Source organism: Mastomys coucha, unplaced genomic scaffold (assembly GCF_008632895.1).
Source record: "Mastomys coucha isolate ucsf_1 unplaced genomic scaffold, UCSF_Mcou_1 pScaffold16, whole genome shotgun sequence".
In the NCBI taxonomy this organism is placed as follows: domain Eukaryota; kingdom Metazoa; phylum Chordata; class Mammalia; order Rodentia; family Muridae; genus Mastomys; species Mastomys coucha.
In genome coordinates, this window is record NW_022196898.1 from 83,079,779 (window position 1) to 83,102,531 (window position 22,753).

A 22,753-nucleotide genomic window follows, 5' to 3' on the forward strand; every position below is an offset into this window, starting at 1 on the left:
CTGTAGTTCTTTAAGGGATTTTTGTGTTTCCTCTTTAAGAGTTTCTAGCTCTTTACCTGTGTTCTCCTACATTTCTTTGAGGGTGTTATTTATGTTTTTCTTAAGGTCCTGTATCATCATCATGATAAGTGATTTTAGATCTGAATCTTCCGTTTCTGGTGTGATGGTGTGTTCAGGACTTGCTATGGTGGGAAAATTGGGTTCTGATGATGCCAAGTAACCTTGGTTTATGTTGTTTGTTTTCTTACACTTGTACCCCTGCCATCTGGTTATCTCTAGTGCTACCTGCCCTTGCTAAATCTGACTGGAGTCAGTCCTTCCTGTGATCCTGGTTGTATCAGAACTCCTCAGAGTCAGGCTGTCTCTGTGATCCTGTGATTCTGAGATCCTGTGACCCTGGGCTTGTTAGAGCACCTGGGAGTGCAGCAGCTTCCTCTGGGTTTTGTGGGACTGGCTGCAGAACTTGCACCCAAGGTCTGCTCAGGACACCAGCCCAGAGAGACCGGAAGGAGAGCCACCATGTCTCAATTTCAGAGATTCTCTGAGGTCCCCTCACAGCACCCAACAGCTGTGCTCAGATAAAGAAACAGAGAGAACCCTTCTTCAACATTTCATTCTATAAAGTTGTCTATGGCTGAGCATAAGCATGCTATGCATTTTCTTATCTTAAAAACAATAATTTAAACTACTCATGTGATTACATTTCCTAGAAACTCAACTTCAACCAACCCTTTGAGACCTGACCCTGGAGAGTTAAGATGTAGGAAGCACTCCTTCTGTGGAGAATTATTATTCTTACCCACTGTTCAGCTTACCCCATTCTCCATCAAAGATCTGGGGCTATTCAGGACTCACAGGGTGAAAGGAGTTGGATGCCTTTAGGTATTTTTTTTTTTTTTTAAATAAAACAAATCTTTGTTATTTTTGTCAGCTTTCTATAATAAGGGAGCATGCCAGAGCCAGAGCCAGAGGACTTCCTGTTTGCTACTCAGAGAACTGTAGATACACACAGACACATTGATTCTTATCTCTCCTGTCACCATACTAACATTTTATTTTATTTTTTTAATTATAAGAGCAAAACATATATGCTGACCTATTTGTACTGAGGATTGAACCTAAGGCCATGTGCATGCTAAGCAAGCGCTCCACCACCGAGTAGCATCTGTCTTTTCATATAGTAGTAGAAATACTGCAGAAGTATTTAAAGAAAAAGGGTCCCTTTCAGAGAAAGATGCAATTCCTACTTTTCAAATCCTCCATCCTCAAGCTAACTCCATAGTAGGACAAAATTGAAGAATACAACTTGGTACATCCTCCCCTAGTCCTTTAACACTATAACTACAATATCGTGTGCACCCTGGTGGACAGTACCCTAGATCTCTACTTATACAAATGCAACATTGTATACAACTTGGCACACATTTCTCTTGACCATTATTAACATAAGTGCAAGGACTCTCACAGGTTCACACAGTTGTTAATATTTTTTGCAGCATATTTTACCTCTTATTTTTCATTAATTCATCCAATCCTTTTTCATTTATGAACATATTTTGCACATGCTATAAGAATATCTTAAGATAATTTATAGATAAAGCCCTGAAACTATGTGATAACACTGAATAAACTGAACAAAGGATATTGGTTTATTGTAAAGAATGAAAGAAAAGGATGGAGAATAGCTAGGGATACCAGAGGTCAGTATAGTTTCCCATTTTATTTATTTAATAAAAGTGATTTATGATTACATCACAAGGATATGGATGACTATCTCTAATCAGACAAAGTAAAAGGCAAAATTTATCAAAACCTAAAATAACTTGAACACCAGTATGACATTTTTGGTGGGAAATTCTGTGCCATGCCAATTCATACCATGTAGAAAATTCAGAATAGTGTGTAAAAAAAAAATGACCTCTGTTTTAGGTTTGAATAAAATATAAGTGAATTTTGCGTTTAAATTTAGAAATTTCAGTTAGTCTACGTGAATATTTCAAAATCTAAAAATATAAAGTGGCAGACACGTCAGACGTTAAACATTTTCAAGTAAGGGATGCTCAGCCCATACTGCCTTTAAAGCATGGCATTTTTTCTGTGGTGGTGGTAAAATGGAGGAGATTAGCTTGGGCTTGTGTTCCAACCTAAATGTATTCCTTCACCCAGTCACTTCCCTCTTGGGAGCTTGCTTTCCTTGCTGATGAAGGGACCACATTAGACTTGGTACTATCTCTAGTTCTATCTATCTCTGGTGCAATCATTTCCTGGGAACACCCTCAAGAATTTTGTTAGGTACAAAGCTGCCTTTGTGCAGGCAGAGCCCTGGTGGTTCCTTCTCACTCTGAGTTTCCGCCATGATGTTACACAGGTCATGTTACGCTAGTGCTTTAGGTTAGGAGATGGCCTACCCCAAGCTGGGCAGCTGCGAAGGATCTTTTCATACCTCGTTTTCACCGTTATCCAGAGATAAAAACTGGGCAGATCGTATGTTAATCTCTGTTTTATAAATCAAGAATTAAGTTCAGAGAGGCCACACAGTGTGAGGCCTAGCACTGAGGGGGCCTTGACGTGCTTGAATTACCTGCAGTCATTACAGTGTCTTATTTGAGAATTTTAAGTGTGGTATATTTTTAACAAGAACAAGGAGCTGATTCTTGATACTAAGAAATAGTGTTTATATGTAGACAGGCTGGCCTTGAACTTCTGATCCTCCTGACTCTACTCTCATGTCCTCGGATTACAGGTGCATACCACTACATTTAATGTAAAACCTTTCTTTTTTCTTTTCCCCTTTTGGCTGAAGGCGACCAGAAGGAATGATAGGTGTCTTCCATCCAGGGGAAACTGGAGGTTCCCCTTGACTGTCAGATCTTACTTCTATTTTCCAGGATCTGTAGACAAGGAAGCTCTTGCAGTTCTTGGTCTTATAGGGCTCTGGGCACTTTTTAGTTAACACTTCTTATAATGTCTACTCGCTTCTTGTCTTTCTGTCAAAGTTTTACCTGTTCTTTAAGCTCAAGGGTTACCTGCCCTGTTAATTATTTGCTCACAATCATCCATAGACATAAGAGCTCCCATCTTTCTTCAGCACAACCTTCCTTTCTTTCCTCCTTTCCTTCCTTCTTCCTTCTCCGTCTCACTTTCCCCTCCCCCTCCCCACCTCAGTGCTGGGGTTGCTCACAAGGCTTTGCCCTTGCAATGCTTCACTGCAATCTTTACATTTGCCTTCAGAACACACCTTTCCTTTCTTTCTAACCTATACCTCAGATTCCTAGAGGTAAAATTGTTGTGGCTCTGCAGGTCACACCAGGCATTGCTTTACCAGGTGGGCTCTGGCAAAGCACGCTGGGAAGGATGCTTTCTGAATCATCGTTGACCTCTAACGGTCTGTCTGTGTGTGCATATGTAGTCTTGACCCATGAGGGATAAATATTTTGACTCTGAGTGTCTCTTCCCCTATTTAGGAACATTCGTGATCTAGTTTAGGCTCTAATTTTCTATGATGATCCCTTCCTGCTTGCAGGCCCTTTGTCCCTTAGTCAAGCCCCACAATGTCACTGTGGGGCTTCTCCGTGATGCAGGCCTTGTTGGTTTCTACTCCCTTTACTCAGTGGAAGGGAAAAGATGGCAAGTAAACCAGAGGTACTGTCCTTTAGCGCAGTGCCTCTCAACCTGTGGGTTGTGACCCCTTTGGCAAACCTCTATCCCCCCAAATATTTACTGTTACAATTTGTAACAGTAATGACATTGCAGTTATAAAATAGCAACAAAATAATTTTATGGTGTACGTGTGTGTGTGTGTGTGTGTGTGTGTGTGTGTGTGTATGTGTGTGTGTGTGGGAGGGGTGGGGGTCATCACAACATGAGGAACTATATTAAAAGGGTTGAAGCATAAGGAAGGTTGAGAATTCTGCTGTACTAGAATTAGAATTCCTAGTGCTTCCACAGAGAGATGCACACACCACACAGATATAAATTTGCTCCGTATGTGCTGTAGTAACAAAAGATTTGGGCTGAAAAAAATTCGGAACTATTAAGAAAAAAATGGGCTGGGGATATAGCTCAATTGATAGTGTTTGCCTAGCATACGGCCCAGGTTTGAGCCCCAGCAACAACCAGAGTGATAGCACAGGCCCCAAATCCCAGCACTTGGGAGGTAGCGGCAAGAGAATCAGAAGTCAAAGGTTATTTTCAGGTATATAGGAAGTTTGAGACCAGTCTGGGTTATATGAGACCCTGTCTCAAAAGACCAAAACCAAAACCAACCAACCAAACGAAAATATTGTGAAATTGAAATCAGCTGTCCTTTCATTTGCAGAATTAATCTTTAATTCTCTTCAAAGCGTTTTTCTATTTTATTCTGACACTTAGAAACAAAGAGTCTGGATTGATTCTCCACTTTGCTAATTACCTTGTTTCTTGACGAGCTAACTGAATAGTCCTGTGTTTGCCAAGTGGCTTCCCACACGATAGTTGGAAACAAAACGTGTAGCTTTCCGACCTCTAGCCCATATTTGTTGTGTGGTCACTTTGTTTTTTATCATTTAAAACTATTTGAATTTCAAAGTATATTTCTTTAAAAAGGATATATTTTGTGCATCGCACTTTTCGTTTTAAACGGGTAGCCATTTTCATTAACTAGTTTTATATTACTGATGAAATGCCACATTTTGAGTACCAAACAAAATCTGAATGACACTACAATGATGATAACTTATTAAGGTAAAAGAAGTAGAAATTAACCCCAATTATCTGTGAACTTGCAATTTTCCAAGTATTTCCTCTTAATTGCATGCTTACTTTGAATGAACTGTACTTAATGAAGTTTTATTTTATTGTTCTATAGGGTTTGATTGGCTGGCAAATATGTGCATAATCAGTGGCTGTCAAATAAATTATACCTAAAGAAATCCACATTGTGACCTTTGTATTATTGAAAATTCATTCACTGCTCTTGCCCCTACCCTAACACCTCAGCACTTCATTTTCATCCAGGAAGTTAGCTGTGGATATACTGGACAGAACTGAACATCCATTGGATGGAGGCCAGCCTTTTAAAGCACCCCACTCACGCGCAGAAGCCACTTGCTCTCACCAAAGCAAAAGGGAGAAAGAGGCAGTATACTACACTTAAAACTCCACTAAAAAGCTTGAAGAGACTTTTTATCAGAAACTTATCAACGGGGTGATGCAAGGGCTCCTTTGTGCTATCATCTTACATTTTGGCTCTTTTGTGAGAGGTTTGCCCTTTGAGCATCAGTTCCGTTCTGTAAATTAATACCAACATCGGACAGATTTTTTTTTTTTCTTTTTTAAATTGGAAAGAATCCAGCCTCAGGATCATTTAGTTCACCGCCTTTCAAGGCAGGGCTTTTTGTCATGGACCACCTGGGATCTGTTGATCTGAATTGCTTCCAGTCATGAAGAAATTATTCTCCACATTAAGCTTGGCACACTTATGCAGAAAACTTCCTCCTGGCAGTTGCCCTGGTACAGCTGCCTAACCCCTCTGGTGTGAGACAGAACACGTCCCCACCTTTATCACAGGACAGTCCTTCAGTTGTTCTCGCCTAGGTCCCCATCTTCCTGGAATCTAGCACCTGCCTGCCCCCTGCTACCCCCCTCGCAAAACACACACACACACACACACACACACACAGAGCAAGGGGGGGGGAGAGAGAGAGAGAGAGAGAGAGAGAGAGAGAGAGAGAGAGAGAGAGAGAGAGAGAGAGAGAGAGAGAGAGAGAGAGAGAGAGAGAGAGAAGAGAAGAGGAGAGGGGAGAGGGAAGGTGCCAACTTTCTTATTAGTGATAGTATCTTTTTCCTTCCACCTCCTTGTTCTGTTAGCTGTCTGCCTGTTTTGAAACTTGCTGTTTTTAGGACGGTAAAACACACACACCCATCCTGAAAGGCATGAGCAGCACTTTGAATTCTTTTTTCAGCCATCTGACAGTCAAGCCGGTCTCACTCTATTTCTTTATTTCTGGATCGTTTCATCCACCGGACACAACCTTTGTCCCCAAACACCACATTCACTTTACACAAACTTGTTGACCTGACACCCAACTCAGCTTTTCTTGAACGTTCGTCTGAGCAAATAAACATTCCTTGTGATCTGCGGATATCCCGAGGCGGCGTCAGGAAGGGCCCGCAAGGACCCTGCTGGCTCAGCTAGCCCACCAACTTGCGACTGATTTGGTTTCCTCTTTCTCTTCTGATTTTAAGAAGTGAGGCAAAAAACCAATTCCTGTTCATTTTTGAGACAATGCAAGGGGCTCTAGACACCGGTCCAGGAAGCTGATTTCATGGAGGTCACCAAAAAAGTGGGCTGGGACACCAGGAAGGGGGCTAAGGGATCCCACCGTGGAGGGCTCCAGAGAGCAGGCACCAAGGCGGCGGCTGGGATGGCAGACAGAGAGGTAAGCGCCCCGGCGTGGACGCACTTGGGAGATCAGCCTGGGGGAGTGTGACACCACGTGCTACAGGGGCGGAGACAACACCCTCCCTCCTCTCCTTATCTCTAAAAGGTGCAGGCCGGATCTCAGAGTTTCCCAGAGAAAGAGGAGAGATACAGAGAGAGAGAGGAGAGAAGAGGAGAGAGGAGAGAGGGGAGAGAGAAAGAGAGAGAGAGAGAGAGAGAGAGAGAGAGAGAGAGAGAGAGAGAGAGAGAGAGAGAGAGAGAGAGAGAGAGAGAGAGAGAGGAGAGATTTTGAATATATTTGAACCTCAGGGACCGACATAGACAGTAGAGGTGAGAGGCTAGCAACTCCGTTTCAATTTGCCAAGCTCACAGCCAGTTGTTCAAAGAGGGTCCAGCATAGACACGGGGACCTGGGGACCCCGAGGGAGGGTTTCTCTGCAGATCCCTGGGGAGTGGGGGCTCCAGTCCCGACCCTTTAGGTTTCTGCTGCAGGAAAATAAAACCTCAAGACAGGAAGAGGAGTTGGGGCTGCACGGTCTGAGAGGACTTAGTTCCCCGAAGTGTGGCGCGCTTGGGGCTTTATATCCGGGACAAGCGAGTGTCACCACACTGTAAGCAAATCCTGGGGCTTCAGCAAACTGGGCTCCGGACAGCTGGCCCCACGCCCGGCTCGGAGTTCGAGACTCTGGCCACTCAGAGCTCTGGGCCCCGCGGGCTGCTGACCCAGTGGCCTTTATCTCTGTCCCCCTTTGTTCCTTTTATCTCAGGCTCCGCAGGAGGCCCCGAGAGGCCACACTGCCTATCGCCCTCCTGGCTGTGCTACCTCTTCAATGCCCTGGAGGTCTGAGGCTGCAGAGGAGCGGGAGCACCAAGCGGCTCGCTAACTGGGCCAGGCAGTGACGCGGGACCGGCGGACCCCCCCCACCCCACCCTAAGGGCACGGACACCGGGGCACCGACGCGGGTCCCTGCATCCGCTAGCTCCGGAGCTGCGCGCTCCACGATGGCTCCGGGCCGGGCAGTGGCCGGGCTGCTGCTGCTGGCGGCCACCAGCCTGGGACGCCCCTCGGAGGGGCCGGAGCTCGCCTTCAGTGAGGATGTGCTGAGCGTGTTCGGCGCCAACCGGAGCCTGTCGGCCGTGCAGCTGGGGCGCCTGCTGGAGCGTCTGGGGGCTGCATCCCAGCAGGGAGCGCTGGACCTGGGCCAGCTGCACTTTAACCAGGTAAGGGTGGCCCCGTGGTAGGCGGTTTCCGCAGATTCCCATCCCCAGAGCAGTAGTACCGGAGAAAGGATTTCGCGAAGTTTTTCAAGTTTGAGGCGGTCATTTTGATCCTCATCGGTTGGTTCACCAGGCTTTAAGGGACTAGAGTTAGGGATCTGGCAAGCCAAAATGATAAGCTGAGCTTCCAGGGAGCTTGTTGATGTATAGAAAAACTGATAGGTCTATTCGGTAGTTGAGGGCGGAAAGTCACCCAAGATATGAGCTTTAGATAGGAATGGTATATTTAAATCTCAAGGAACGAGAGCAGTTTATTTAACTTACACATTCAGTAGAAGGAACCTTTCCGTGCCATCCTTATCAGCTTCAGGGTGAGTGACCACTCCCATTTAAAAACACTCTTGTGTGTATCGCATAAGGCCGTCAGGGCTGAAACTGCACACCTTCCAGATGGGGAAACTGTAGACACCTCAAGGCTCAGATCACCGCATAATTACTGACTCAGTTGGTAGCAGGCTGGGGTTAGAGTTAACTTCTAGTTATGTCATGTCATGTCATGTCATGTGTTTGACTCTAAAATTCATTCAAAAATAACAAAATGTACCTTTCTCAGTATATGCGTATGTAGTCATTTACTAACGCCCCAGATTTAAGGGCGGGCTTGACCTTTATAGAGTAATAAAAATCACACTTGTCTCAGGCCTTGGGCTATCTTCTGGTGATGGAGACAGCAAGTTCTAATTCCCAGTCCAGTAAGTCATTAGAGGGGGCAATTAAATCAACACTTCCTTCTGCCCGTTCTTGCTTACCGACTCTGGTTAAGTAGCAGATGGAGCAGCTCATATACGGTTTATCATTTTGGGGCAGTGGGGTTTTCCATGAAAAGTTTCTGTTCCTGAGATGTTTGGGAAATTCTATATTCTACAACTCTGCTTTTGGAAACGTGGCGTTTGCCCAAGAGTCTGATCTTTGATTCCAATGAAGGAAACTTCACTCTGATAAATTCTTCAACATTCGTTAGCGTTATAGTTGGGTTCCTTCCTTCCTTCCTGGGGCTTAAATTAGACATATTTTGTCTAGCATGCAAGTCAAGCACTGTACCGCTAAGCTACAGACCCCAGCCCCGTACTTTTGTTTCTGGTATTACTATCTTTTACTAGTAAAAACGTGTACAATTCAAGATGCAGAGTTTTTTTTTTTTTTTTGGACGCCATGACATATGATCTTCCTAGAAGGGTTTGGTGCTGCCCCATGCTGAGTTTTTAAATGTAAACTGTCTTAAGTTTCATTTCTTGCTTGTTTTTATATTTGATTCAATGTTCGAGCAATGGCATGTTGCAAATACTGAAATGTCCACATATTTTACTGATGTATTTTGGAATAAAGCAGATACCATTGTAGGTCTTTTCTCGGCTAGCTGCATTGTCTTCTAAAGAACAACAAAGCTGAGCAGACTAGTTTCTAGGCAGGTGTGGCCATTTGCTTGGAATGAAGCTTAGGGACTGACTTGCGGCTGTATCTGCCACCTACATACTGTGTTGGCTTAAACGATAGTCTTATCTCACAGAGTCTGGAGGGGAGCTTTAAAGAGGCCAAAGACCCCAAGCTCCTTTGAAAGAAAGTAAGGGGCACACCTAATCTATTTAGGAAAGCTGGTTACATTTACGAGCAATACAATGCTTAGTGTGTAAGCATGGAAGATGGATGTCTCAATGGGTAAATTATATGTTGATACCTTAATTCTCATTCTCAAATTTGCGTGTGTACTCTCATTATGAGTATCAAAAAAAAAAAAAAAAAAAAAAAAAAAAAAAAAAAAAAAAAAAAAAAAAAAAAAGACAGGAGGAAGCCCATAATTAGCTTGGAAACAGAGAAGCCAAGAAAAACTCCACACTAATCAGGCTTAGCAAACATCTCCTTGCAGTTCTGTTAAGTCTTAATGAAAACAGCAATCATTGGCGAAATGATGGCAAATGCTAATCTAGAAGAGTCCATTAATTTTCTGGTAATTGATACATAGACTTGCCAAGGCACTCATGTGCTCCAGCATTAAATCTGAAATGAAATGTAGGACCTTTATCGTCTTCATACTTGAAAGAATGCAACTTCAGTTCTCTGCTGGGCACAGACCAGAACCATGTAAAGCCTATTGTGAGAAATTTAATTATCTGACTTTGAAAAAGTCTGAGAAATAAAAGTCTGAGAAAGTAAAAGGTTTGCTTGGGCCAGAAATTTCCTAACATTCTACAAGATTTGTCAACAAAATTGAACATTTGGATGAGAGCATGGTTGGACAAACTTCTTTCAGGCAATAGACTACTGAACAAGGCAAGTTTGGAAATCTTTCTCTTTTTTTGTTGGTATTCATGGCTAACATTGCCTTGCTGCTTTGAGAAACAGAGGTGACTCACATTCTCAGTGGACACTACTCAAAGTTTCCAATTTTGCTTTTTAATGACAGTTGAGGGTGAAAAGAGCTAGGTAGGAGAACAACCCAAACTATGTGAGAAAGAGGGCCTTGGTAGCCAAATGGCTCTGGTGTGCACCTTGCCTGACATATAGACTGATCTGTTTTAGGAAATACCGAACACAAGGAAGCCAGGAGTCAGAATCTCTAGGAAGCATGGTTCTGGGGGATCGAGGAGGCTGCCTTCTGTTTGTCCCCGTGCTGCCCTCGCACTGTTTCTCTTCTTCACTTTTCCCATAATTCCCTCTTCTTAGAACTGCATTGCCATTCTCTCATGTAGACACTGGTTAAGCAAAAGAGAAACCCTTCTTTTCCGGAGCGTTATGCTGAGCTCTAACATCCCTGAGGTTCTGGAATAGGTGGAGGTGATGTGGCTTTTGTTTCTCACAGTCCCTCCACTTGGGCTTCATGTCCCCTGTGGCTCTTTCTGCCGTCTCCTGCATCAAGTGTGTTCTTCTCACATTCTCATCATCATCGGAATACCCGCTGTCTATTTTTAGACTATTTGAATTTATAATCAATCTTCCTAAAGCAATGTGATATGCTTTCTTTGAATAACCCTCCATAAACTCTGTTTCACTAAGGAAGTCCAAGTCTTGAGCCTGGCATTGCTGGCTCTGCTCTTCTTGTGCCAACCTTCCTCATCAGACTTGGCACCCACTGAACTGAACTCTCCACCCTTCTGCGAGTTTCTCTCTGTCATTCCTCAGTGTTTTCCCTGGAGCCTTCCTGTTTCCAATCAGGAAAGTCTGCTTTCCCTCGAGTTCTCCAGTCCAAACAAAAAATCTTAGAAAAACTTAGCTAATCTTGTCTTAAAAATCCTGTCACCCAAGAGTGCTTTATTTTCTAAATTCTTGCAAGGTATTATCTTGCTACTTTCAGTTATCTCTATATGTGTTCCACAGATACTTCTACTAACTTCTAAAAAAGGCCAGGCTAATGCAGAGCTTATTATATCACTCTTCTAAGCAGTTTGATCCCTCTGAAATAAACTGTAGACATACTATTATTATTATTATTATTATTATTATTATTATTATTATTATTATATTAATTTTGAAATGCTGGTACTGGAACCCAGGGACTCTAGGGAGCTAGGCTCTGGTCAGCTATGGGTAGTCCTTAAAATTCAAGAGTTTTAAGATGGAAGAACAGTCTTTCTGTGCTGTGTCTCTGTATGTCTTTTAAGTTATCTTTTGGTACCATTTACACCCACGTACTCTGAAGTATCTGTTTTTATCTGTTTAGGCATTGCATTCTGAGAAGTTTTTAGATCTAGCCAAGAGTTTAGGAGGAATTCCTTTCTCCTATGTGGCTCCACGTCAGCTGATACAATTTCCCCTATTTAGGGATCTTGTTCAGTTTTGTTTTCTCTGCCAGGTAAAAAATTAAAAATCAGAAAAAGCCTGGAGCACAGCAGGTAGCAGTGGGGGAAATCTCCCACGGAGTGCATCGTGGGGAAATCTCCCACGGAGCAGACGGATCCACCAGTAAGGAAAGGCTTCTATCGGAGGTGAGGAACCACACACTACAGGAAAGCACACAGAAAAGTACACTCTGTAAAGTGGAGTGGGGCTGGGAGGTAGGATGGGGAGTGGGGGAGGGAACTTGGGAGGCCCAAATCTGGCCTCTCTTTGAGGGGGAAAGTTTGATGTCTTTGAGAGATAGTACTCCCACAATTTGGGGGTTGGTCACTCTTGAACAAAGACAGGGAAGCTGATAAGTCCACAGCTTTGGGGTGAACAAGTCCTGGTCCTGGCCTTGAATTTGTCATATTGGTGCACAAGTGAGGAGCCCTATAAAACTAGGTCTTTAGGCCTTTGCCTCAAGTCAGGCGTATGAGGAAAGCACTATACTTTTGCATTGATTGTTATCTATTCGTGACTCTATTCTTTCTTTCTATTTTGGATCTAATTCCTAGTCTCTCACAGTCACAGTACAATATGTATATAATGTTATTTCTATTATTACGCTTTTCTCCTTATGTGGGTATATCTCACACGAAGTGTCCTCTTCAGTGAGGATTTAAACAAGCAGATGGGAATGACCAACTCACCTCTTCAGGGGCTTACATTCGCATCTGATTTGAACCATATAGGCATTAGACATTGTTGTTTGGAATTTTGGAGACAGAGTCTTACTTCTTTAGGGCCTTAAACTTGTGAGGTTCCTGCCTCACCCTCTCGAGTGTTGGGATTAGAGGATGCTCCACCTTGTCCATTGTCTAAGATTTCATTAGGATTTTTTTGAGAGGGCCTGTGAAGCTTGTTAAGAAGGACAGCAATCTGGGCTCCAGACTTAGAGGTCATTGCAGCAGGTAAAACACGTGTGCATGTGACTATATATAATGCATGCTCAGATGATATGTCTGATCAGAGAATACAAACAGAAATGAGGCAGGAGCAGACCTGTGTTTCCAAAACGTGGGGTGAGAGCATGGAATGTACGGAATGAGTGGAGGTGGGGGCTGAGGAGGCCATAGATTTTACAAGGTGTCTTGACCCTTTCACTCTGGAGGTAGCAGAAGGCAATATACAGGCTCTCTGCCCAGAGAGTACGCAAAAGGCCCCTCAAGAATGCATACTTTTCAACAGTATTTATTTCTTTGCAGTGTTGGGTATCAAACATGATAGATAAACATGCCACCAGGGAGCTATGTCCCTATTCTGTTCCTACAGTCTTTTGCCTGGAATGACCATGTAATTATTAAGTCTTTTTCTTTAGTATCCTTCGGTTCTATGAAGCCAGAGGTCTCAGGAAGTAGAAAGATAACTCCTGACTTGGGTTAATGGATGACCTGGGTATCAGTGTATAGCGAAAGAGGCACTTGTATGTATGTGTGTTGGCCACTGCATTTTTCTTTTTTTTTCTTTCTTCTTTTTTTTTTTTTGTTTTTTGTTTTTTGTTTTTTTGAGACAGGATTTCTCTGTGTAGCCCTGGCTGTCCTGGAACTCACTCTGTAGACCAGGCTGGCCTTGACCTCAGAAATCCATCTGCCTCTGCCTCCTAAGTGCTGGGATTAAAGGCGTGCGCCATGACCACCCGGCTGCATTTTTCTTGTATGTATTGCTTACAGTCATGTATTGCATATGTATTTTTCCTGAGGTTAAGGTAATGCTAGATAGTATAAGAAGCAAAGACTGTGGGTGGAAGAGGTGAAGAACACATGATCCTTTCTTCTTTGGCCTTTTTGTGTAGAGAAATGATAGGAATGAATCTGGTAGGAATGCCTTCCAACCTGCTGGCTCTCATGAGAGCCTGTGTGTGGAATACAGAAGGATGATGCCTGGTTCCTTGTTAAGTCTCCTAGATGAGGGCTCCCTGAAGATTCACTACATCACTCTCACTTAAGGTGACTGTACACAACATGTTGTGCTTTCAGGCTTTGGTAAAATGAGGGACCTACATGATTCATTCGTTTGACTGTGATGTCAAGAGCTTCATTTGCCTAGGCACCTGGTGTGAGTGGGATCCACTTAAGAAGGAAGAGGCTTTTCATTCTTTCCATATCTAACTCTCAAGTGTATGTCTTTTAACCACTACCCCATGAGTCATGTGCATCCTTTTGTATAAAATGTAGGTAGTTATACCTACATTATGCTATACAACCCTTCTATTTTATTTGTAAAATCATGCTTTGCTATCACAACAGTCCTAAAATAAAGGTGCCGGGTTTTGTCTTACAGAATATGGCACAGAGAGATTAAGTACCAGGACTAGTGGTAAAGGGGTGGTATTCTAATAGCCTTAAACACTTTGCTGTAGTGCATAAATTTTTGTTACAGCCTAAGAAAACATTTTTTTTTTTTTTATCTAGGTAGATAAACTATGAACTCATATTTTGGACTCTGGTCTTCAGTTACTTATCTGGCCCCATTGCTTAGTCACATGAAAGGAACAGTCATAGGGCTACAAGGGACCTAACAAGGATGACTGGTTCTTGTTTTCAGTGTGTGTGTGGTTGTGCACACAGAGGCCAGCACACAGCCTCAGCTGTCATTCCTTAGTTTTTCTTTTTCCATATTGTTTATGAGACAGGTTCTTTCACTGGCCTAGAACTTGCCAAGGAGGATACACTGGCTAGCCAGGAAGCTTGAAGGACTTGTCTGTCTAACGTCCCTCAGGTCTGGGATTCCTCTTCCTCCTTGACCTCCTCCTCTTCTTCCTCTTCCTTCCTCCTCTTCTTCCTCCTCCTTCCCTCCTTCTCCTTCTCCGCCCTCTTCTTGCTCCTCTTCCTCTTCTCCCCTCCTCATCTTCATCCTCCTTCTCTTCCTCTCACTCCCTCTAAGCATGAATTCTGGAATTGAACTTAGGTCCTTATGTCCTCTATGGCTGTCTCCTCCACTCTGTAGAGGCCTCTTATGTAATTAGATGGATAGGTGTGGAAAGCCAGTGAGACAAAGCCACACAGTTCTTGGTCTGGAGAGATGAGTTACCAGGTAAAGGCACTTGAAGCTGAGGCTAATGACCTGGGTCTGATTCTTTGGCTCCACATGGTGGAAGGAGAAGACCGACTCCTATAAATTGTCCTCTGACAATTCCACAGGAGTGTCATGGATTGTGTGCGCATGCACTGAGTGTTAAAGAAAGGAAAACCAGCAGCTCATCCCAGTCATATATGGGGGATAGTGAAAGAAGGATAACACATGTCTGTTAATAAAAAATGGAAATATTGAGTTGAGAGTAGACAGCCAAACCCTGTGTGCACACACACACACTAAATAAACAAATGATGCAATTAGAAAAGCTACAGTATTTAAATAATCCACATAGCAAGCATGCAAATTATCTCACACAGTCACATACGTGTAGCTTCCAGTCTACTGGATAGCATGGACTCTTGATTAGAAGGAGGGGTATCCTTTTGGTTGGGAATGTCTTTGGAAGAGTCACAACTAAGTCAGCTCTGCTTCTCTGCTTTGGTTTTAAAACTATACAGTAATGGAACATCTGCCTATGCAAGTTGTATGTATACTTTTAAAAATATGTTGGATTTTTCCAGAGAGTTACACAAATCCCCTTTCATGGAATGAAATTTTCATGAATTTCATTTCATATGTTGATTTTTTTTTTCTGCCCTCAGAGACACTTTGAGCAGCAGTTCTCTCTTCTATCGCTAGACCTGAATATGAGAGAAACACCTATGTTATCAGGATGACTTCCAGCCCAGCATTTATGGTGAACTTTAGAACGGCTCCACTTCTAGCAAATTCAAATAGAAATCTTCCTTTATGCGTCCTTGACTGCATCCTGCTGGGGGGATAGTTGCAGCATAGGTAATGCGGAATGAGTTGCAGCAAGGAGGGGAAGCAGGTGAGCAGAGCATGTCTACAGAGTCACTTACTCTAAGATGACAAAGCACTGGTAAGAGGCAAGTCTGAGCTCTTTGTTATAAAGACAGGGTGAGATGTCGTCCATCCTTGATGGGTTGTGTTTTGTCTTGGGATGTTGCAAATAGAGTAGGCAGGGGAAAGGTTTGTGGCAGCCGAGCTTTCCACGCTTCATGCTATATTCTTGTTTCCTGGTTCTTCCCATCATATGGGACAGCAACAGGCAGGGGTTTAATTTTTCCCATTGGGAAACCCATGGCTTTTAAACTATGATTACAGCTTTAGTGTGTTTGCTCTAAATGTAATGTACTTTAGAATTCCATGTCATTAATTACTTTTAGTGGTGACAGGAGTTGGGGAAAAATAAGGAGAACATAAATAGGAATGGAAAATAAGGCCTGAAGTTGAGAAGGATGAATGTCAAGGACAATTAACTTCAGCAATGGTAGCTCAGTGTGGTTGGCTGCTGGAATCTGTAAGTTAATCTCAGGCAGGGCAGTGTTCCTCATGGGTTGTACACATTACCAGGTGTGAAAAGTTAGTCTTTAGGCCACTTTTTTTACAAAAACTTTTGGAAACACTAGATAGTCTTAGAAACTTTGCCATTTCCAGAGACTTCACACATTTTCAATTCACCGAATAGAAGACTCCTGTTTGTAATTGATGCTAATTAATTTATTCTCCAGACTATTTTCCAGTTGCCTGATTTTGTAGCCAAGTGTGTTTTTGGAATCTTGAGATTTATAAAGAAATAAAACTATCATCAATTTACTTCTGTGATGATGGGATCTGAGAGCTTAGAAAACCTTCAGAATGGAGCCTTGTTTAAGTTGGTTTCTGTCTCTTTCCAAAGATTCTCTGTTGTTTTTCTTGGCCTGAAGTTTAAGGGGAACAAAAGCGAAAGTTGATGAATCAATGGTGCTAACCTGAAAAGTAGTGTTATGTCTTTTTAATCCAAAATTTAATATCATTGCTTCAGAGTTTTTAAAAAGTGTATATACACTTAACTGAATAGTTAGAAGAAAACAAAACAAAACAAAACAAAACAAAACCCCTAAAATAAATGAGCTCAGACAAAGCCCCAGAGGCAATTTTAGTTCTCTGAGCATAGTTCAGTGTATTCCATGCTTGTCAACATCCTTGTGAGTTCCTGGGCTCTCTAGCCATTTTAGACTATGTTGCATAATGGTTAACAGTGTGGCATCTAGAGTCAGATTCAGTTACCACCCACCCCCAGACTAAAATTTAAATTCTGTCACTTAGTAACATATTAGTCCAGGCAAATCACTTACTACTTTAATCCCAGTTTTCATCTTTGTGAGTCCACAAGAATGAACACGATCCATATGGTGGTTTGAACTGTAACAAATGTAGTCCATGTGCTGCATTTCAGATCTCAAGTATCTAGTGTGTGACATGAACTAATAATAAAAACAAAACTCCCATTCCTCCTTCTACTTCATACAATGAATAGTAAGAGAGACAATGCTTAGAAAATACAGAGCATGGGGCTGTCTCAAATCATGTGTTTCATGAATAGCTATTGTCCCCATAGTACCATTAATTGATATAATTTTATTACTTGTAACACAGTTGTTACTTGTTGGGGACCTGAACACCTTAGCATTTGTCAGTTAATAGAGGGAGGCATGGCTGTGAAAAGACAAGGGTTAGTGAAATAAAGAATTCACAGAGAAGTATGTCAAGTGACATACTTTGGCCCCTGTGACTTTTGTTTTGAGAAAGGCTCTAACCTACTACTTCCCTTCACCAAACTCTGGTGCTAAGTTCCTGAAGATGTCAACCTTGGGCATAGACTCTAATGAAAAAGAGTACTTGAGTACATACTGGAATTATTCCTTCCCTTCCAGAGGACTTCTCAGTCTTAATTTAGGGATTGGCTCTACTTTATTATTTTTCTAAACTTTGCACCATTACTGAAATGTGAGTGGCTTAGGGCATCCATATTGTGCTTCTAGAAATTGATTAGATTATGGTTTTTAAGCTTAGGTCTACTTCTAAAGCCATGAAAACCTTGATATGGATTTTGCAAGCCAAAGAATCCAGGACCCTCTTAGTTCAGTCGAACCTTATTAGTTGGAAGAAAAATTAAGAGAACAGCCATTTTAGTCTCACTGGGAAGAAAAGAAACACGTGGCTCTTTCTGGACAGGGAAGGAGAATATGAGCTCAGGTTTCAGACTGGACAGTTAAGTCAGAAGTTTGATTCCGAGGTGAGAAACAGATCATGTGCCACATAAATTAATGGTGTGCTGTATGGCACACAGACCCTTCCGTTTAAGATTCTATGGTGTCAGTGGTACTAGATCACTGGGTTTGTGTATGGAAGCTTTTATTCAAGAGATGTGCTCAGGGTTCAGTACATGCCACTTCTGCATCTATTAATATAAGAAGCAGTCACTGGCTCTGTTCTTGATCTTGGGATGAGTGCCATCAAAGTAAATGTGGGCAGCACCTTCACTGCAGCAGGAAGCATGGAATTCCTATTATTCTAACAGGAACAATGGCTAGCATTTGAGGAGTGCATCTTATGTGCCAGGCATTGTGCTTGGTGCTTCCTTCTGTACCATCCCATCAGTTCTCACAGTTCTCTGGGGAGATGGGTCTTTCAACTTTGCCTCTCAGTTCTTTTCCCTTGTTGATCTGAAGCAGGTGCTGTGTTGGCTAGGCAGCTCTGCCAAGCATCCCCTGGGGATTGTCTGGTTTCGGTGCTTCCTTGGATGTGTATAACTGGATTATGAATTGCATGAGCACCTCCACCACTTCCTTACTTCCCAGCTACTCCTCAACACACCATGGACGGATGTTTCCCACCACTTCCTTGAAATTTTTCTCCACAAGGTCACCTGGACCTTGATGTTGTTAAACACAATGGATGTGTCTCCTGGCTTACCTTTCTGTAGATTTTTATGGTGCCTGTTATGGCCTCATTGAAACCCACCCTTTCCTTTCTTGCAGCCATTGCATTGCTGTTAGGTTTTCAGTGTTTCATGACCTTTTCCTCCATCTTTCAGTGCTGTGGTCCTCAGAGTTCCTCAGGCCCATCTCCTTTTGAGCGTGTAGCTTTCTCAATCATGTTGATCTCTATGTGTATCTCTCTGTACCTGAACATATATCTTCCCTGGGTTGCTCTGGTGTGTATTTTTCTCTTGAGATTCGGCCTTGGACATAAAGGGCAACTCTGGTCCATTTCCAAACTTCACACATCTACACATTCCCCAGATTGAATTCACCCACTCCATTTCTCCATCAGAAAATGGAGAACTTTGCTTTCTCCCCATCAGCATTTGGCATCACAGTCACTGTGTAGCCCGCGCAGTCTTCTCGCCGGGAAGAAGACACGCGGACACTAGGTTCCTTCTGCAGCAACTGTTTATTTGTCTCCATCCATAGGGAAAAAGGGTCGAGCCCAAAATCCGCACTGCTTATATACACCACAGTGCGCGTATCTGCCCACAGCGTGACGTGTCTGCTCATGATTGGCTGTTCGCTCATTACCCTACGTAAAGCCCCAGAATGGGCCGTGACATGGCGTCTTTTCACTCTACGCACATGTGCAAACAGTTGTCCACTAGGAGTTAACAGCAGAAGTAGGCACCATCTTGCCATGGCGAATGCCTCTCAAGATTCACGGCTCCCCACATCACTGTACTGAGGCAAGAACCTGGGTGTTATTCTCTGTTCCTCTTCTTCCATGCCCCGCCTCTCCTCTCCTTCCTCCACCGTTCTTCCTCTCTTTCTCATAGATAATGTACATAGGTCTTGTCACAGTAACCTAAATGTCTTTCATTTGATTTCTCTAAGCTCCAGTGTCCTCTTTAGTGTAATGGAGGAAGGAAATGTAGCCACTTTATGGGATTGCAGTGGGTACAAAGTCAGATAAGGTAGGTAGGCACATTGTCTTGTGAGGGCCAGGCTGTAGGCCACCCCTGTGATTGATGCCGCCACACCCACTACTTTCTTATTTCTTGTTTTGTCCTCTGCATCTTGGTCAAATGTTTTTCTCTAATAATGAACAAAGCTGAATATGCTTCAAGTGGTTTTAATAGAGCTAAAACCACTTGAAAACTCCTTGCTTGCCCTGTGGGGCCCTGCAACATCTGCCCCCACAACCATATATCTTGATATTAACTTTTAGAATAGTAACTTTCATTCTATCACACCTTCCTAAATTAGTCCAACAACCTAAATGACTTAATTGAAAATAATCCAGTAATTGTTTTTCATGCAAATGAATTTTAAAAGCAACATGAAAGGAATATATGTTAAAATTTCAACAATATGTTGTCTGAGTAGAAAGAATGAGACTCGATTGTATTTAATTTCTGAAGCTTCCAAGATTCTTTTCTCTTTATTTAGATGTAGATGTTTTTCTCCATACTTCATATATATATATATATATATATATATATTTATATATATCATCTCCATACTTCAAATATATATATCTATTTTTTTAAAGACTTGGAAATACTGGTGTCCATATGTCCTTATTAGTTTATTTGAGAAGAACTGAACTGGTCCCGGGAAATTTATGTAGAATGAACATAAAATTTATGCCTTTAAAAATGATCTCTTCAGAGGTCTTGATAAAGGAGTCTTGATCAACAAGCCTCAGAATTCTATTCATATATATGTGCTAGCTTTTAATCTTCCTTCAAGAACTTCTTGATGTCCAAAGCCTTGGCAGTGGCTGAAGAAGACATAATATGCAAGCAGTCTGTCCTCTCTAGATGTCTATGATTTGATTAAAATCATATGTATTTTTGGGAATAGATATCATAAGAAGGTTATCATAAATGCTAAACAGATAAATAAAATGAGCATGGGGTTATTGACAAAGGAATGAACATAACAATGTCAAGTCCTGAAGGTGGATTTCAAATGGGGCTTTGAAGAACAGAAAGCAGTTGGATAGTTTGAGATAAAAGTATCAGAGTTACGGGTCCTGTGAGTATAAGGTCTCAGTGAAGGTAAAATAGAAGGTTTATTAGAGCTTGGTTAGAGTATAGAGTTTGTGGATGTTTTAAGAGGTATCTCTCAAAACAGGGAAAGGACTGTCAGAGATAGATAATTGAGGTTCTTAAGTATTTAGACTCTTGGGGAAATACATAGTTCTGAGAATTTGTTTTTACTCTGGTAAGTGTGTATGTGTTGGGGTAGAATGAAGTAGAAGAGACAGTTCTGGTGACCCTTCCAATAGAAACAATCTTGTGGAGTTATAGGACATAGGATTAAAGGTACACAAGACTGCATTAGGGACTTGCAAGTCTTCTGCTACGCAGTTGTGGTGGTTTGAATAAGAATGGCCCTATAGGAACATATATTTGAATGGTTATTCACCAGGAAGTGGCACTATTTGAAAGGATTAGAAGGATGAAGAGGCATAGCCTTGTTGGAGTAGGTGTGGCCTTGTTGGAGGAAGTGTGTCACTAAGAGTGGGCTTTGAGGTTTCAAAACCCGGTGCCATCACAAGTCTAGCTCTGTCTATGGATTTGGTTCTAGCCCTCACTTGCTTTTCCAGCATCATATCTGTCATGCCTGCTACCATGCTCCCAAACCTAGTGACAATGGACTAAATCTCTCTGAGGGTGGAGGCAAGCCCCCAGTAAAATGCCTTGCTCATGGTGTTGCTTCTCGGCAACAGAACATTGTCTAAGACAATGGTATATAAAGCTGTGTGTGAGACCTCCCCTATGCTGGGCAATTTTATGTCAACTTGATACAATCTAGAGTTATCTGAGAGGAAGGAGGCTCAGTTGAGGAAATGCCTCCATAAGATCAGGTTATAGGCAAGCCTCTAGAGCATTTTTTAAATTACTGATTGATGGGGCTAGTGAGATGGCTCAGCAGGTAAGAGCACCAATTGCTCTTCCGAAGGTCATGAGTTCAAATCCCAGAAAGCACATGGTGGCTCACAACCACCCATAATGAGATCTGACGCCCTCTTCTGGTGCATCTGAAGACAGCTACAGTGTGCTTGATAAATAAATAATAAATAAATCTTTAAAAAAAATTACTGATTGATGTGGGAGAGACGTGTCCATTGTGGGTGGTACAATCCCTGGGCTGGTGGTCCTGGGTTCTATAAGAAAGCAGGCTGAGAAAGCCATGAGGTGCAAGCCAGCAAGCATCACTCTTCCATGACCTCTGCGTCAGATCCTGCCTCCAGATTCCTGTCCTGTTTGAATTCCTGTCCTAGCTTCCTTCAGTGATGAATTATGGATGTAGAAGCATAAGCCAAATAATCCCTTTCTTCTTCAACTTGCTTAGCAATAATAACCTCAATCAAGACAAATTAGCACCAGGAGAATGGGGTATAGTTGCAACAGACCTGACCATGTTCTTTTGGGGAAGGCTGTAGAAATACTTTGGAACTTTGGGCTAGAAAAGTCATTGAGTGTTGTGAGCTTGGAGGACTGTTCTGTAGGAGCTTTGAAGATAAGCGTGTTGGGAGTAGTGCAGACGATGGAGGCCTGGCTTGTGAAGTTTAGGAGGGAAGCAAAGACTCTACCAGGCCTTTTCTGTACGAATATGTGGCGCCTGCCCAGCTAGGGCTGAGGAAGCATCTGTGATTAAGAAGAGCCCGACATCATTGAGGTGAGGTCTTCCGGGAAGTGTTTTTCTCAGTCATCACATGCAAGCTGTGTTCCCAGGTGGCCAAGGTTGTACCTCATGTGGGCAGCCAGATGTGGTCATGTGTAAGACTCTCCCAGGTGGTATTGCTTTTGAAGGCATGAAGGGATCATGGAAAGCAGCTGAGGTTTGGCACTGGGAGAGGCCAGGAGAGAGAGGCCATTGGTGAAGATGCAGTCTCAGTAGAAGTTAAATTCTCAGGCTTGAAAGAGGTCATGGAGAGAAGCTGATGCTTTGTACCATGAAGAGAGCCTGGCAGAGGCTATTGGTGAAAGTGCAGCCCAGTTAGAGTAGAAAACCCCAGCACTTCCAAGATGCCACTACTATGGGATGACTACTACCACCAGCACCACCAGCAGCAGCAGTGAAGGGGAACAGACCAAAGCTTAGGAGATGAGCTGTGTGTGCTGCAAATGGCAGAGCTGGAGAAGTGACCTGAGTTCCTTGAGGAGCCCAGAAGATTGTGAGTGAATCTCAAATATTGGACGATGAATTATTGACACTTTTTATTTATTTATTTTTTTAAGAGTACATTGTCGCTGTCTTCAGACACACTCTAGAAGAGGGCATCAGATCCCATTACAGATGGTTCCGAGCCACCATGTGGTTGCTGGGAATTGAACTCAGGACCTCTGGAAGAGCAGTCAGTGCTCTTCACCAC

General features: G+C 42.7%; 1 protein-coding gene and 1 long non-coding RNA gene across 4 annotated transcripts in view; both read left to right on the forward strand.

The window, feature by feature from the left end:
• The window catches only part of LOC116094338, a 37,018-nt gene extending 32,104 nt beyond the window's left edge, over positions 1 to 4,914 (forward strand). The window contains exon 2 of the long non-coding RNA XR_004120053.1: positions 4,847 to 4,914. This is a non-coding gene — a long non-coding RNA (uncharacterized LOC116094338). The remainder of the gene's footprint in view (positions 1 to 4,846) is intronic.
• Positions 4,915 to 6,171: 1,257 nt separating this feature from the next.
• Slc39a8 (solute carrier family 39 member 8) overlaps positions 6,172 to 22,753 on the forward strand; it is a 69,361-nt gene continuing 52,779 nt past the window's right edge. The window contains exons 1-2 of one of the 3 annotated variants that reach the window (XM_031375618.1): positions 6,172 to 6,419; positions 7,189 to 7,642. In XM_031375618.1, coding sequence (XP_031231478.1) covers positions 7,424 to 7,642 — 219 coding nt within the window. In that variant the 5' untranslated portion in view covers positions 6,172 to 6,419; positions 7,189 to 7,423. The other 2 variants (XM_031375616.1, XM_031375617.1) reach the window with 2 other exon arrangements.